The 17634-nt window shown below is 36.2% G+C and overlaps 1 protein-coding gene across 1 annotated transcript in view; it reads right to left on the reverse strand.

Moving 5' to 3' along the window:
- The window catches only part of LOC140244093 (uncharacterized), a 33186-nt gene extending 25332 nt beyond the window's left edge, over positions 1-7854 (reverse strand). Inside the window, exon 1 of the mRNA XM_072323741.1 lies at positions 7731-7854. Coding sequence (XP_072179842.1) covers positions 7731-7800 — 70 coding nt within the window. The 5' untranslated portion in view covers positions 7801-7854. The remainder of the gene's footprint in view (positions 1-7730) is intronic.
- Between the last annotated feature and the right edge of the window lie 9780 nt (positions 7855-17634).

The following is a 17634-nucleotide window of genomic DNA, read 5'->3' on the forward strand; positions in this document are numbered from 1 at the left end:
GGGAAGCGAGAGATAATTCTGAAAAGAAGTATACAGACGGAACATGAAATATTCAAAGCAGCTATGAGATTAAATCTTAAGTTGTTTATTTGTTTGTTTGCTTGCTTGTTTGTTGTTATGCTCAAGTGTTGGTGTAATTATATATACATTTTTATTTATTTATTTATTTTTTTTTAGGGGGGAGGCATTTTTGTAGTACCCACTGCACGTAAAGTTCGCTGATGCGAAAGTGATCAAATGTTCCGTAACACGCAAATTCCCTACACCATAGATGTTCGTACCTAGTGTGAAAATAAAATGTATTACTATTATTATTTTTTCCCCATTGTTCGATTAGCAAACCTTCGGAGTGTCAATCCTTTCGTTTTCGGATAAACGAACTTCCTTAACTCACAACACCACTTTCAGAGTAACAAACTAGTCATTAATTTATTCGGGCATTGAGAATACACGTAGTTCAGGAAAATCTTTAAGGCAAGAATTACGATGGATTCTTAGTTTGAAATCATTTTATTGATTTCCGTGGTGTTCATTATTCCGAAAAAGAAAGCGGGTGCGCTATTCCGATGGTTACGGCGTTATTTCGAATCCGAAACACGCATATTCCTTGTGCTTATCCATGTTTGTTGATTCGAAAATGTAATCATGCTGCGGGTATTTGCTATAGGGCCATATATTGTTTTATTTCTGTCTATTGTTATATTATTATTATTATTATTATTATTATTATTATTATTATTATTATTATTATTATTATTATTATTATCGTCTTTAACATTATTAACCAATATTTTGATTAACGAGCATTTTGTTGGCTTTTTTTTTTTTGGGGGGGGGGGGCATTGCCCGATTAGCAAACCTTCGGAGTGTCAATCCTTTTGTTTTCGGATGAACGAACTTCCTTTCCTCAGAAGAAGAAATCAGAGTAACAAACTAGTCATTATTTTATTCGGGCATTGGGAATAGTTCAGGAAAGAAACAGAAGGGAGGAATCCGAAACACGCATATTCCGTGTGCTTATTTATACGTCATGTTTATTGATATGCTGCGGCTAAGGGCCTATTGGAGGTCGTTATACCTCTCGTTTGGTGTACGATTTCTTTCGTTTCATATCACTGTATTTGTTCCCTTCATATTCTTAATCTAAAGGTAATTCTTTCAATTGCCTCGCACTGTGTACATGCATTTTCGTAACGGCGATTTCCCGCTTTGCTGCAGTATTTCGAAGGGTGTTTGATGCCAGCCGCTTCGGTGTGCTCTGTGGTAATGTTTATGTAGTTGTCGGGGAGGTTGTTGATACTTTGTCTGTTGACATTTATTTTCGTACAGGCAGGGGCGGATCCAGGAATTCTGTACAGGAGGGGGGAGGGGCACAACTAGTATTTCTGGTGCCACTTCCGGGTTTCACTTCTATTTTTTTTTTTTCACGATAAATAAAGGGGGCGCGCGCCTCATGCGCCCCCTCTGGATCTGCCACTGCTACGTGTTTATCTCGAGTGATGGTGATCGTGTTTCTAAATGTTTATAAAAAAAAGGACATTATCTGAGTGATGCCTGATGATAGTGCAGGTGATGATAATCAACGATGCTGATGTAAAAGACGGCTTGCTGTGGATGCTGAGCGTTTATACGTGTCCTTCGTTTATTTAAATAAGTTTTCCCTCTTTTACTCTTCTTTCCCCTCCCAGGAATGATAAAAAAAGAAAATACTGTACCTACACCTCACAACAAAAGGAACCACGTGTGAACAACCATCGTTAAGTTCAATCGAAACGTTCATTATTAGCAAAGAATAAGGGGAAAACACGAGTGACGGAAAATGATAGAAGCGACGAGATTGTCTTCTTGTGTATAATGCGGTCTCTTGGGATTGGAAAAACCCCACCCTCGGATCCCTTTGTGGAAATTTCCACAAAACCAGGTGCGTGCCAGACCCCAGGTGCCAGACGAAAGAATGCGCGCACTGGTGTAAGAACTCGCTGGTGAGTTGAGTTAAAGGAATCATTGCAAAGATGTTCTGATTCTTTCGCCTTTCTTTAGGCGCATACATCGAACAGTCGATTATTGCGTACTTGATCTAAGTACAATGTATTTATATGTTCCCGAGCTGTAAAAAGGAATTGATTAATCACTCAAAAATGCAATCACAGATTATGAAAGGTCTCATATGCCTAGACAAATTCACTGAGATGTCCTATGTGAGATCAGGGAGGTGGATTTCTTCCACTTCCCTGGTGAGATGCAGCCACCACCCGATTAAACAGCAAAATCATGACAGTAAAATTTCACGCTCACCAAAACTGCCTATTACTTTTCATATGAATTTTGGTTATCAACACTCGTTCGTGGATTTGTTTGTTTGCATGTTTTGTGTGTATTATTCCTCGATCCTGAAAGACGTAATAATTATTCGCATCGAACGTAAACTGTTTACCGTAACTAAGCCTATGGCGCATTCGATCCATTCAACTTGCAGTAACCTCTAAGGCAGTAAGTTAGTACAGCTGTAGCACATGGTGCATTCCTTTGAACCACATGTTTCGCATATCGGCACATCCAAACACATTAGCGATCGTCGTTATGGCAAACTTTCCGATTACAGTCAAGGGAGAAGAAATCGTAATACTGTACATGTACTTACGAAAGTGATTATGCTTAAGATCAAATAAAATGAAGAAGTTTGAAAACAACTTGGCAACACTCAATCAAGTTTTTCATTCTCTCACACAAAAGCTCTCTTGAGAAAATGAAAGCATTCCCCCTCCCCTGCTAGATAATGGAAGTTTTCATTACTAGCCCAGCAAGTTTTGGGAGTGTACATGAATGTTTTTCGGATAGAGTCAAGAGGGACCTAAGCTTCCGATTATAGCAGAATCTTCGTCAGAAGCAAAATGGCAAATAGGCGGAAAAAGCAACCACACACATGTAAAGCGACTTCACACAACAAGAACAGTCAGGGCAAAGGGACACGGAACAAAGAAAACAAAAGGAGAGGGTAGGAAGTCATGGGCAAGGAGCCCAACAGGTAAAGGGAGGGCCAGGGGGATTAGAACAGGAGGATGGACAAACAAAAGACAGGGGAAGGTTAGTAATGGTCGCCGTGAGGGCCAGGGGGCAACCATTGAAGGAAAAGGATGAATATGGAGGCAACATCAAACAAGATAAGGAACAACAGAGAGATAAAGAAAGGTAAAGCGTGAAATAGCAACAGCAAAGGGGGGGGGTGAGCAAACAGCAAGCCCTAGAAAGGATCTGTACAAGTACCAAGAGGATGCAACAAAATGAAAGTGAGAGTCAATCAACAAATGCAATTAACCATATCAAAGTATGGTAATATTAATACAGTAATAATGATGATATTGACAAAACAAATTAGAATAATAATCATTAAAGCACATAAAAAAGGGGGACACAAAGTCCATGGGAGAGAAAATGTATACTTGCAAAGCAAGTATCAATAGGCAAAATAAATACATTTCAAAGAGCTGGTTCATATGAAATCACCTTTGATTTATGATTTTACAAACAAGAATTTTCATCGCTTACCTATTTCTTTTATTACTTTCGTAATGTCATGATATTTCATGATGGCATGTGTTCTGTCTTTACATGGCAAGATAGGTTTTTTTTTTTTTCCATCCAGGGTCAAAAGAAGAAAGTGATAGAAAGATAATTGAAAGGATAGAATGAAACACCTACTCAGCAGGCTCTTGATATAACGCAAAAGCAATTCATCAGAAATGCAGTACAGTTCTAAATAATTTATCAGTGGAAAAAAGAGCAAAGAAAATGGGATTTCGAGTTCAATAGGAGTAGGAACATCGCAATTTACAGACTTGGACCTGATGCAAACATATTGTCTAGCTTCTGGTTGAGTTTCTTCAGAGACATAAATTTTGGTAGCAGTAAACCAGAGTGAACAAGCAAAAGGATACAATTAAGTGAAAAAATAAAATGCAGGTCTCTAGACCACTACAGTGCACGATCGAGCGAGCAACACTAAAACAGCCCCCAGGGCCAGGCCATGTCGTCATACAGGCCTACATTGTACATACATCGTTTCGTACTCGTCATCGCCAACGTCATGATGGTCGGTCACACGAAATAAACTGCATCATCATAAGAGCTCTTATATCAACACCACTAGATAGTAGAATCATTATCATTATCACTATCATTCCAGTCAATCTCATCCAAAGCGAAACCCTCAAAATCCTCAAAATCATCGTGGTTAATACTCTCACAAAACACATCTGTAAACGATTCAGACATCGCAGACCTAGCTACACATCTTGCACACAAAAATGAAATGGAGGTGGAAAACTACGATGAATACACAAAAACTATCGACGATGGCATTTTACCGTAGCAGAAAATACACAGAGTATCTTGCACTGGAAAAAAAAAATGGACGTGGAAAACTACGATGAGGAAAACTAGGGTGAAAACCCGATGCGTGAAGACGAACGATGAAGACACTTTTACGGTAAAAATACTTACACGGAAACAAACGAGTGGGTACGATATTCTCGCACACACGAAGATAATCGACACATCGTTCAATCGAAAAACTCAACAAACACTCGAACAAAAACTCACCCAAAATTGTGGCAAACAGGGTAATCACTTAATAAAAATGAGAAAAAAACACTCTCAGAAGTATGATTGTACTCTGAAAAGAAAGGGATACAATGATACGGAAGCAAAAGAGAGAAAATGAGAGAAATGGACGGGAAACCTAGAGAACTTCGACGAAAGAAGAGCTAGCGATTCGCGATTAGAGCTAACTTAGTATACACTGTAGCTGTGTGTGTGATCGCGCGTACAAAGGGTTGAAAGCGTTGAAAGCGTTGAAAGCATTGAAAGCGTTGAAAGCGTCCACAGCTTCGGAAAAGCGTTCGGGGATTTCGTTGAATTCGTTGAATTCGTCCAAAATCCGTCCATGAAGTCTGGACGCAAAAAGCGTTGAAAACGTCCCAGGCGAAATCAACAACGCTAAAAGCGTTGGGACGAAATTTGGACGCACTTTCGTCGGGCGTTTTCTATTGCGCGTACTGTATAAGAAACCATTACAGAATTAGAATTACAAGTACAGTGTAACTTTGACCAAGTGCCAAGTATTCTCTTATTATTCAAAATACTAAAAAAAATAATACAAATGTATTGACAATGACAAGGTATTTACAGTGTAGTATCCTTTTTTTTAATGAGAGATTAGAAAGATAAGTTGGTTGAAATGTTGAGGAAGAAAGACACAGATTTACAGAGGTTCTTTTCAAATTGTAATGTTTGAACTGCTCATGTGCATATCTGGTTGAAGTCTCAATATTGCCCTATCAACTGCAATTATCACATCCCAGACAGTTGAAACCTCTTTACGAAACAGACCCTTAACTTTCAGATCAAGATGAGCTTGAGCACAACAGAAAAGTATGTATGTCGTAGCTGAACGACAAGACAGTGACTACAATACAATGATAGGAGTATACCATCACGTACACACCATAGCCACTGTTAAAGGGGAAGGCTAGTAACTGATCAGTGGGAATCAGTGGAAATGCTGGGAGATGATTGTTCCAATCCTTATGGGATTCATTCAAGAGTTCATTGTATATCTATTGTTGTGTGAAAATGATTTGCTTCAGAGTGGTCTCATGTTCAAGTAATGTGCAGTTTAATGCTTCCAGGTTAGTGTCCCTGGTCAGTGACGGAGCATTAATCTGCACATTACTTGAATATGAGACCGTTCTGAAGCAAATCATTTTCACACAACAATAGATATACAATGAACTCTTGAATGAATCCCATAAGGATTGGAACAATCATCTCCTAGCATTTCCACTGATTCCCACTGATCAGTTACTAGCCTTCCCCTTTAAAGGACAAGTTCACCTTCATAAACATAAGGATTGATAGAATGCAGCAATATTAGTAGAACACATTGAAAGTTTGAGGAAAATTGGACAATCGATGCAAAAGTTATGAATTTTTAAAATTTTGGTATTGGAACCGCTGGATGAAGAGACTACTAAGGCTCGTGATGTCATATGAGTACAACAGTATAAAGAAAATGTAAAGAAATTTCAACATACAGTATTTTCACTTTTTTCGCATAACAAAAGAGCACTTGACTTGCCTCTTTCTAAAGGCAATGGGAATAACATTACCCATAACATATGTCAGTAACGAGTCAAGGGAAAATGTACTTATTTCAAAAGATGAAATTTTGTGAAATTCTCTTTATATTTTCCTTATATTGTTGTACGCATGTGACATCATACACTGCAGTAGTCTTCTCATCCAGCTGTAACTGCACAAAAATTTCAAAAATTCATAACTTTTGAACGGATTGTCCGATTTTCCTCAAACTTTCAATGATGTGTTCTACTAATATTGCTACATTCTCTCAATTCTTATGTTAATGAAGGTGAACTTGTCCTTTAAACAGCTATCGCAATCACATCACATGACTTTGTTTAGACTACTTCAGTTTTGTAGGCCCTATGCATTATTCATATCGTACATAGAAACAACTAAATAAAAAATGTTAATGACAAAAAAAAAAAAAAACCAACACCACACAAAAAACAAAAACTCCTGTAATAGTCTTAACTCTGAGTCATTCATCAAGAAAAACAAAATCTGATTTAGATCCATAGTCTAGTAGAGGCTCTACAGGCGTGCTCGTGCAATACCATATGGGCCTGACCACAGGGTACACAGGCCTCGCCACTATTTACTCCCATCGTCATGTTGAACACTATGACTAGATCTAGTGTCAGTGACTTTTTAGTGTGATTGACGTGATTATGAGCGATCCAGTTTCTCCTTGTTGTGCCAGTCCAGTGCCAGTTTGGCAGCAGTGCCAGTAAGCAATTTACTGGCCCGGCCATTATTGATATTATCATTAGACCCGGTGGCTTCAAACCCGGTTTTACCTTTCTAATCTTACCCAAAGTTAAAGGGGCTGTACAATACTGGTTGAGGTGAGGTGAGGTTTTGAACATTCCCAAGTGAGATAATGAGAAACCTCCTATGAAGTATGAAAGATCATGCAATTTTAAGAAGACAAAGAGTTCAACATTTAAGAAGAAAATTGGTTTTCAAATGGCCGAGATATATCCAAAAAAGTGATTATAATAAAAGACTAAATTTACACGCCACGCCTTTTATTAGGATCTCTTTGTTTTACATTGTACCTTGTTTTTGGATATCTCAGCCATTTCAAAACCGATTTTCAGCAAATAAACTTTTGATACCCCTTAAATTGCATGCTCTCTGTCGACATCTCACACCATATCATCAGATCATCAGTGTGATCATAGAGTGCCGAGTGGTTTCTGAATATCTCGCAAAACGGTACCGGTAAAAGCTAAATCCTCACCTCGGGCAGAACTGTACACACCCTTTAAATGTTGATGATACATTCAATGCACACTTGACCGCTCAAAATTGGCATGGCATGTCCTGAAAGAATGAACCGCTTCGCCAATAACTTTAAACTAGTAGTAATCGGAACGCTCGAGGTATTGCTCCCGGTGCTGTAGGCGTACAAATTCCTTAGCACACCGATGCTACACCCCTGAAATACATTGTACGAAGTGTCGAATCGAAGTCACACTCATATTGCAACACTACACAACAGTGCAGTTTATTCATAACACGCGGTTGCGGCAGCACGCAGCCTAAGAATGGCAAGTTCGTTCGTGAAATTCTTGTTCATGACTTACCAACATTCGTGCTGCTATTCGACTTTTTTACACCCTCCATCTTCTTCTTCTTTCGTACTGTCTTCGACATCGTAGAACAAGTTTTACAGGATACAACAACCAAATAATGGTCTCGACTCCTCCAGTTGTCCGCACGCACACGGATCAGCGGCCACGTTGACTTTGACTGGAGATGGCAGCAGAGCGAGCAGGTGTACTGACTACTGCACTGTGATCGATGCGATGGGGAACACACGTGGGATGTGTACAAAGAATGTTGTACCGGTATATATGTAACGCAACGCGCAACGGGTGTAGTACGCCCATAGAGCTGCCCATAGAGCTGCATTCACAGCTCTATGAGCACGCCATGGAGCCGGAACGGCGGCCATTTTAGTAATAATAGGGAGCTTTAGATTTTAGACGCGCGGACGTTCAAAGAGAAAAAAACACGATCTGAGCGTGCGCAGTAGCGCGATCAAGTTACTGCGCACACTCAGATCATGTTTTTTTTCTCTTTGAACGTCCGCGCGTCTAAAATCTAAAGCTCCCTAATACCGCGAGCTTCTTAAAACGCGAGCCTATGGAGCGAACTGTGTCTTCCTTACATTTTCTTCATTTTAAGGAGGCACACAGCGGTAAAATTGTGTTTCAGACCTCAAAATATCAGCAGAAGTATATTTTCTGTCGATTCGTTAAAAAATTGAAATGATGTCATTTACTTTTCAATCTGTAGTCCTTCAAAGTCTACGTTTGAGCTGACAAACGCTGTCTATCTCTTTCTCCCTCTCTCATCTGTCGTCATATTTTCCTTCCTTTTTTGTTCACTATATCGTATATAAAGCATGTGTTTTTGTACATTCTTCTTTATTTCTGTTCACCAATTGTATTTCACTCTTCTTTACTTTATTATAGTTGAATGTATAAACTTAAGTTACTTGCAGCTCTGTATGATCTTAAATTGGACTCCGATAGCCAGAGTATGGGTTGTTGAGTAAAATGAACTTTCAACTTTCGACTAATCACAGTCCCGCAAACACGTCATGATTTTTTTTTTCATGAAAGGAAGGTGTCGTGTAACGCAAACTCCCGAGCGCATTAGATCGATCTCTTTATAATATCTGACTAAATTGCTGCCACTGTGCCGAAACGATATTGATAGACTTATTTGTATAATATGTTAATACTTTCATGAATGCTTGTTCACAACAATAGGTAAAACAAAATGCACCGTCTAGGAGATTGATTGATTGATTGATTGATTAAATCTATTCGATTTGAAATTATTTCCACTGTGTTCGCTAGCACAAAAACAAACATAATTGACTTACAATGATTATACAATAGCATGATACAATACATAACAACAGAAGAGCATTTAGGCCCTATGTATAGAGTCAAAGGGGGGGGGGGGGGAGCCTACGCAGCTTGTAATAATCGTATTACCTGGGACCCCCGAAATAAATCACATCGTTACTTTGATTGAATTGATCTGAATTCATTTCCACTTTATGTTCACAAGAACAGGAAAAAATGAGTTACAGTGATTATGAAAAAAAAGGAAATATATATATATATCTTTTTAATGTAAAAAACATAATAATCTCAAACGTGTTCAGATAACATACACGCTTGCAACAAACCGTAAATAACTAGTGGTCATAAGAACCTAGGTGGAGGAGTCTAAGTCAAAAGCACAACCAGTATATTAGACAGGCCCCTGAAAAATCCCATTATAACAGAACCGTAATTTACACAAACAACAACAACGACAACAAAGTATTCATACCTTTAAAAACAAGCCAATAACTATAACAACTGAAACTAAAGCCCCGCAATGATAACAAAAAATGAGATGGAAGGATACGAAACAGAAGGAATAGATGAGACAACTTGAGATTAGTAAAGAAGAGATGGAGAGAGGGGAGCTGATAAGGATTTAACATTTCAAACATAACATTGCTGTGATATTTAGTTCCTAAATTGTCTCTTAAAATAAATGTGTCAAAGTTGCATATAAATTGGTTAGTATATTCTTTATATGCGAGGTTTTGTTAAACTTGATGTTGTGAACAAACATTGAACAAACATTGATAAAAGTACAAACATATGAAGGCAACTATTAATATAGCTAATGTGGTTTTGATTGTTTCGGTACAGTATGATATTGTCAGTAATTTGAGGGGAAACAGATTAATTTTACGATCAACTGCGCTCAGGAGTTTGCATTTCAGAACCTGTTAATCGATAGACACCTTCCTTTCACAAGTTTGCAGTACTGTGATTAGTGGAAAGTTAAAATTTTATTTCCTTCACTATATAACCCATATCCTTGGTATCGGAGTCCAATGTAAAGTCATATTTCAATTCAATAATACAAACAGAGTTGCAAGTAACTTTGAAAATATGCAAAATAACTATAATCAAGTAAATCAGAGTGAATTATGATGAAAAGAACCAAGGAAATGTGCAGTAATATGTAATATAGGCCTATTACAATACACGACACCGTGAACAAAAAAAGAAGAAGGAAAATATGACGAGAGAGAGAAAGAGAGAGGCGGTGGGAGAGAAAACAAAGGGGAATGGGAAGAGTGAGAAGGAAGAAATACAAGTCACGTATAGTTAAGAAAAACAAAAAGGGAAAAAAAAACCCCAAAGATGTACGGAAATATATTCATATGATAAGTGAACAAAGAATGAAGGAAAAATGGAGATGAGAGAGAGAGAGGAGGAGAAGTGAAGAGAAAGAGGGGGAGAGTGAAAAGACACGTTACAGATAAAGAAGTCGCAGTCTGTAAAAAGGCTGATACGCAGTAACTAAGAAAAGGACGAAATATAGTCATCTTAACATGTGTCATAACTACTAAACTTATTTTAACTAGAAAGCACTGCCCTATTTTCATACTTTTCACAGTTAAATGATCCATCTTCACTTGGGGTATTTTTCTGTGTTATCTTATTATAAGCAGGTCTATTTCTTTCGCTGTTCATTCAGAGGCTGCAATGAAAAGGTAATAGAATTCATCACCACTTTTATTCACACAATCTTTGATATTAAAGTATTTGAATATCTTCCAGAACTGTTGGGGATAATTTATTTGTGATTAGCACAACGGAATTTGCATGAAAATTTCCCTGCGAATCATTCCAGTGTTGGAGGTATTTCTTAAAATGAAGCTCCTGCTTGAAAATTCGATAGTGCAAACATTGGGGATTAAAATTTCTTCTATACATCACTGCGCCACTCTTCCTTATAATTTTCATTTAATCTGGCGCTAACTAAACTTTTGCTTCTGCTAGAGTAAGATTTGATGCTTGATTGTACCAACTTTCCGTGAGACCTAGGTTGTCAGATATCTAGATTTTTTAGATATTTTGGGGTGTTATTTTCCGATATTTGTAATCGGATCAGGTCGTTTTTACATAGGGTAACATTGTGTCTTTGAGTTTGCATTAATTAAGATTTCGGGGTGTCATTTTCCGATATTTGTAATCGATTTAGGTCAGTTTCACATAGGATAACGTTGGGTCTTGGAGTTTGCATTAATTACGCCAGTATTTCGGGGTGTCATTTTCCGAAATTTAGAATCGATTTATGTGGTTTTCTCATAGGATAGCGCTGTGTCTTGCAGTTTGCGTTGATTTCGGGGTGTCATTTTCTGATAATCGTAATAGGTATTACTTGGTTTTCACATAGACCCTAGGATAGCGTTATGTCTTGGAGCAGGGGAGCTATGGGTGAGACCTTCCTGCTTGGGGTTTGCGTTGAGTTCGCTAAGTTGATTACTATAGTTCGGCCAGCAATGATCGATCGTTACAGTCCGTATTTCTACGCTTCATTCTGTTCTACATTTTCTGAATTTTGAAAGCAAACTAAAATCTAAACGACATCTGTTTGGTCAAAAATATGAATTTGATGATTTTTCAATACAATGTTTTTTTTTTTCCGAGTTATTGTTGACTGTTGAGGTGAGATGCTTGATATACTGAAGTAAACGTGACGTTAGTCATTCTTCGATAGGACGGATTTACTTGATCACTTTCTGTTTCGAGAGGGCTAGAGTGGCCTGGGAAGAGCCAGGTCCAGGTGCTGTAATTAACCCTAATTTTCACCGCCAGCGGTTTGTATTAGTTTGCATTAATTAGTAGTTTGCATTGAGTTTGCATTAGTTTGCATCAGTTTGCATTAGTTTGCGTCAATTAGTAGGACCGCCCAGCGGTGAGGAGAAAAGGGGTCCGGAGAAAAGAGGGTGGACTTTAAAGATTTATGGTATGCCACTTGTTTCCCTGTTTAGTTCTATTAGCTCCTTTCAGAATTCACTCAAATTGTTGTGAAAAGTTACTAGAAATAGTACTTTGTTATGGATTCTATGTTGTGTATTAATGGCTGTTAGTCTCCAAACTGTTTATTTTCATTAGGAACCTAGAAAACCATTGAAGACACACACAGCATATACCATAAACTTTTAAAATCGACTTACATTGTACAGGGGGGGGGGGTGTTTCACGAAGTCGAACTTTGTGGTATTTGGATTTGGATTTATTTATTCAATACTTCATAAAAAAAACAACAACATATAAACAAAGAGAGAAAGTACACAGCGATATGATTGGTATTTCCCTGTTCAATTTCATTAGCCTAATCACCACCTTCTTCAAATTATCATTAATATAATGTTTACAGAATGTTTTCCATTGTTATCTATTTTATCTTGTATTATCAATGGCTACATGAAAAAAGTAACTAAAATCTTCATTTTCATTAGAAAGTTGAGCAGCATGGAAGACACACACAGCATACGATAATTTTTAGTCAATCTTAAATTATAAGTTTGACTTAAATTCTTCGTGAAACAACACCCCATACCCAACACATTTCACTCTCATTCACGGACAGTGCAACACATTTCATTATATTCCCCACTGACGTATTAATAGTATTTAGAATGGTCTTATGTTTTACAATCCATTTCACTGTTTTTATGCCTCTAAATAATTCCCATGCCACATATTGTATGCTCCTATATGTACTATTTTTTTTTTTTTAGAAATCTCATGCACGCATCATTCCCCTCATCATTCTCGTTTTAGATATTGGGCCTATATGTCTAGACTTTATTTATACGAAGATTATGTATAATTACACATGACTGTATTGCATTATTCTAGGTTTAACGTTATGTATAGCCTATGGTTACTGTTCAGTTGGCTCTAAAAAAGTGGTTGGCTCCTACTTTTCATTATCATCATTATTATCTTTGTCATCATTATTATTATCATTATTATTATTATTATTATTATTATTATTATTATTATTATTATTATTATTATTATTATTATTATTATTATTATCATCATCATCATTATCATCATCATTTTTATTATTTTTGCCATCATTCTTGTAAACCAGCATAATGGACTTTGTCTATCGATCCTGTTTGACCATGCATGTAGTAGGGCCTACATTCATAAAAGTTAGAACGAACCCTGCCTTAATTGATTGGAACTGTTCCTCCAGAAAAATATTAGATTAACATAATATTATAATATCATACTTAGTATTATAGGCAGGAATCATCCAAAAGGAAATAAAGGGTGATCATTAGGAGAGACTAGCGATAATTACACATAGGGTGAATAATAAAAGACAACTACAATCATTAGTTTCAGTAAGTTTTATTTCTCCACTTCACACATAACATAAGATAAGTATAACAATATCGAACATTATTATTCACAAGTCATGAAAATATGAACAAAATGTCGCATTACAAATATATAATCATGTGAAATGATACATAAATATCATTACAAATCTTTAAGTGTACAGGTGGAGGAGACCGTTATCAATAGGCAAAACGCTTTTACTTGGACAACGGTCTCTGAACATAATATGCCTTGTATCATTTTTTTTTAATTTAACTGAAGGAAGGAACGGAACAATAACACACACGTAGAACAAATAATGTATATCTTAAAGTATTTTAAATGTCATATGACCAAAAAGGACAACACAAGGTGGAATGTATAAAGACGAAAGAAGGACAAAACAAAACAAAACAAATCCCGAGAATAAGGTACCCTAATAGGAAGAGTAGAGGAAAGAGAGAAGAGAAGAAAAGCGATGAGATGCAGTGTTTAGGAGTTGGGGACAATATACAACTAAAGCGTAATTTCTAATTCGAGTGGTACATTGCGAGAAGAACATTTTTATAAGATGATTTAAAATATTGTAAAGAAGAACTGCGTTTAAGGTCATCATTCAGTGAGTTCCATATATCTGGACCATGATGTCTTATGGAATTTTGAGCTATAATGGGTTTAGGGTTTTCCAAATGATAATCTGTTGCATGACGGGTAAGGATTATGAACGACTACTATAATTTGAAATAATATTTTAATAAAAGATATTATCTTTAAACAATTCAGGGAGCTGATTGTTAGTATATTTGTACAAAAATATTGCTGTTTGCCCTGCATGTATATCAGAAATTCTAAGAGTCTTTAAATCATAAAACAAAGATTCAGTATGTGCTTAGTTTAGTTCTTGGCCGCGGATACCGTACTTCTGCATTCTATACAAAAAGATATTACATAATCTATGGTATCGAATGCCTTGCTCAGGTCCATGAAAATCCCGATAACATGTCCTTTTCTCATAAACGATTCAATAATTTGATCATGTAATTTAATAATTGCATAATCAGTAGAATGTTTTTTTCTAAAACCAAAATTGATTAGAAACTAATACGTAAGCATTATCATTCAGAAACCCATAAAGTCTTTTATGTACAATCTTCTCTAAAACTTTTGATAAGGCAGGAAGCAAAGAAATTGGACGATAATTCTTCATTTGAGACGAGTCATCTTTCTTGTAAATTAGTATAACCTTTACCTTTTTTTAATGAGTTTGGGGATTGACCAGAAGAAAGCGATAAATTAAAAATATGTGATAATGGGTCGGCTATGTGGTTTATTATCTGCTTAACAAGGTTAACACTAAACCCATCATAGCCTTTAGAATGGCTAGTCTCAAATTCCTTGACTGTTTTGATAATTTCATAACGATTTGTGGGCGTAAGAAATGAAGAATTTTCGGGAGATGACGGTAAGTATTGAGTAAAATGAGCATTTCCCGAATTTATGGTAGAGGCAGGACGAGGACCCATCTCAACAAAATACGCATTAAATTTTTCTGCGATTTTTAGTGTATCGTTTACCAGCAGCTCATCATCAATATGTAAATTACATTTGTCATTATGAGATTTTTCCCCCAGTAAAACATTTACCAAAACGCATTTATATCAATTTTATGTGATTCAATTTTCCGTGAGTAATGAAGTTTTCTGCATGGAAAGTCGTATCACTGAGGTATAAGTCTATTTCTATAAAAACAATATTTTGAATATTGAGATTCTGATTTACTCTTCAATGCTAATTCATATAATCTATTACGGGTTTTATAGATTGTATTATACCTTTGGTTACCCAAGGTTTTCTATTTTTTCTATTTTTTTTTTTTTTTTGTGAGGGCTAACGGTATATTTCTCTCATACAAATCCGTTAACCTAGATATGAATATATCATAGGTCCTGTCAGTATTGGACTGATGAAACACCTCTGACCAGTCTTCATTTACCAAATCAGAAATTAATAATTCAATATTCATGGGAGTTTCTTTCCTACACGTGTATATATTTTCTTAAGTTGGGGTACAGGCGGCGTAAAATGTAGCTGGTCAATGACAGTGAATATCGGTAAATGGTCTGAAATGTCATAATACAAAATTCACTGGAACAAGTGTCATGAGGTATATATTTGAAAATATACTGTCAAGGAGAGTTTGTGATGTTGTCGAAATGCGAGTTGCTCTGGAGATGTGGGAATAAAGAGCATACGAATTAAGGATGCCAACAAATTTTTGTGAGGTATTTGCATCCATTTTCAGTAAGTCAATATTATAATCACCCATCAATTAATAAATATACTTATTTTCACGTGTTATATTATCTAAACATAATTCAAATTTATCAAAAAAATTATCTGCAGAATTACATGTACCAGGTGGTCTATATATCATTCCTAGAACAATATTCTTTTTGTGTTTTTGTAGTATTTCAAGAAATAAGGATTCACTGTTCACTATCTGTAAATCGTTTCTTAATTTAAAATCAGAAATGAACATAAAGCGCAACACCACCCCCTTCCCGTGACGGCGATCCAAACGCAAAGACTGATAATGCGGAATGCTAAATAAAGGAGGTGAATTTGCGTTAAGCCAGGTTTCTGTTATTCCTATAATATTGAAAAGGGATTTTTTTTTTTTTTTTTTTTTTTTACGGATGATAGCAGTAACTCTACAGAATCAAAATTTTTTATTAAGACTTCTCGCATTTATGTGGATTAAACTCAAACAATTCGAACATTTTTTAGTTGCATCGTTTGAAATATCTGTATATCTCTGATCATGATTATAAAGAATAAAATTTATCATTGAATTCTTCTATTGTATGATAATCACTCGAATGATTTACAACATTTTGGTCGCATATTTTATTATGATCAAAATTCATATTGAGTATTGGAATACACCAAAATGTTGCGAATTAGGTAAGTATGAATGAGGAAGAATGGGAACTCATTTGTCCAGAACACTAATACAAAAAAACTGGCTGCTCAGGAGGAAGCGGATCATAATTATAGAGGATTCTTTTAACTTGTTATTCTTTCTCCCTTTATTATGTACCCATGCATCATTGGATCATCACTGTCAGTAACTGTACTGATCTTGTTTAATGCTGCCTCTCCGTTCATATTTAATTCACAGGTTGCCACCTAATTTGAACTTTAGGATAATCATTGGCCTCATTACAACGTGCATTGTGTTTGCTTTCTCCATGGTTTTATTCTCCCTTCCAATACCTGAACAAATCACAGATTTTAATACCCAATCTCCTACCCCATTGTTTTCATTGTTCTGTGTCCTTATAGCCCCAAACGTGTGCGCAATAATGTTGTTGCCTGATTATAGGCCTGTCAAGCGCGCGTCCGTTTTCCCTCCGAGGAATTTCTTCTAGAGACGAAAGCTCATGCAGGCGCCTTTTTGAAAACTCATTTTTGGGAAATAATTCATCAATTCGAAATGGGTAAAAATGCGTTTTTATTGGAACTATATACTTACAAACTGTATGCAATATTGTAAAATATCCATGAAGTACCGAAACTGATGTACGTTATTTTGCCAAATCATGGCCATGTTAGAAAAAGCGGGACATACTGGGACTTTGAGACCATATTGCGTAATAATTAACAACCAAGTGTGTATTCCTTATATATCATTCGTTGTCGTTATAGTGTAACAAACTCTGCAACAACGGTGTCAATCACGCAAAATTATGATTGATGATGTTGTTTGAAAAAGATAACGATCGATAATTGAGATTTATGTCTCATATTTTGGTAGCACGATATATCAGTCGGAGTAGGCCCTTATAGTAGGTCTAGCTAGACGGGGAACATGCAGTTAGTCTAGGCCCCTATGCTGTGGCAGTATAGGTATAGTTATAAAAGCATATAAAGGATACATTTAAGTGGACAATGAAAAGCATTAGACTCGCGTTGTATGAAATATCCATTCTGCATTATACATAAAAAATTGTGTTGGAAGAGAAATGTCGAGAAAAACCTCGTCTGATCTTTCTTATTTGTAAAATCTATCAGAGGAATAAGAAGAAAAAAAAAATTTATTCTGTATGAAATGATTTGTTTTTTTTTTCTGTATATAGTTTTGCACTACAGCTTCTGAACTGGTATGTAAAACTCGCTAGATACAACAGTTTGGCATTAAGATAATGATTATTTTCTGTAATAAAAGACTTAGAATGTGACACATTATTTTTTCCTGCAATAACACACATGCATA

The sequence above is a fragment of the Diadema setosum genome, chromosome 20 (assembly GCF_964275005.1).
Source record: "Diadema setosum chromosome 20, eeDiaSeto1, whole genome shotgun sequence".
NCBI classification, from domain to species: Eukaryota; Metazoa; Echinodermata; class Echinoidea; order Diadematoida; family Diadematidae; genus Diadema; species Diadema setosum.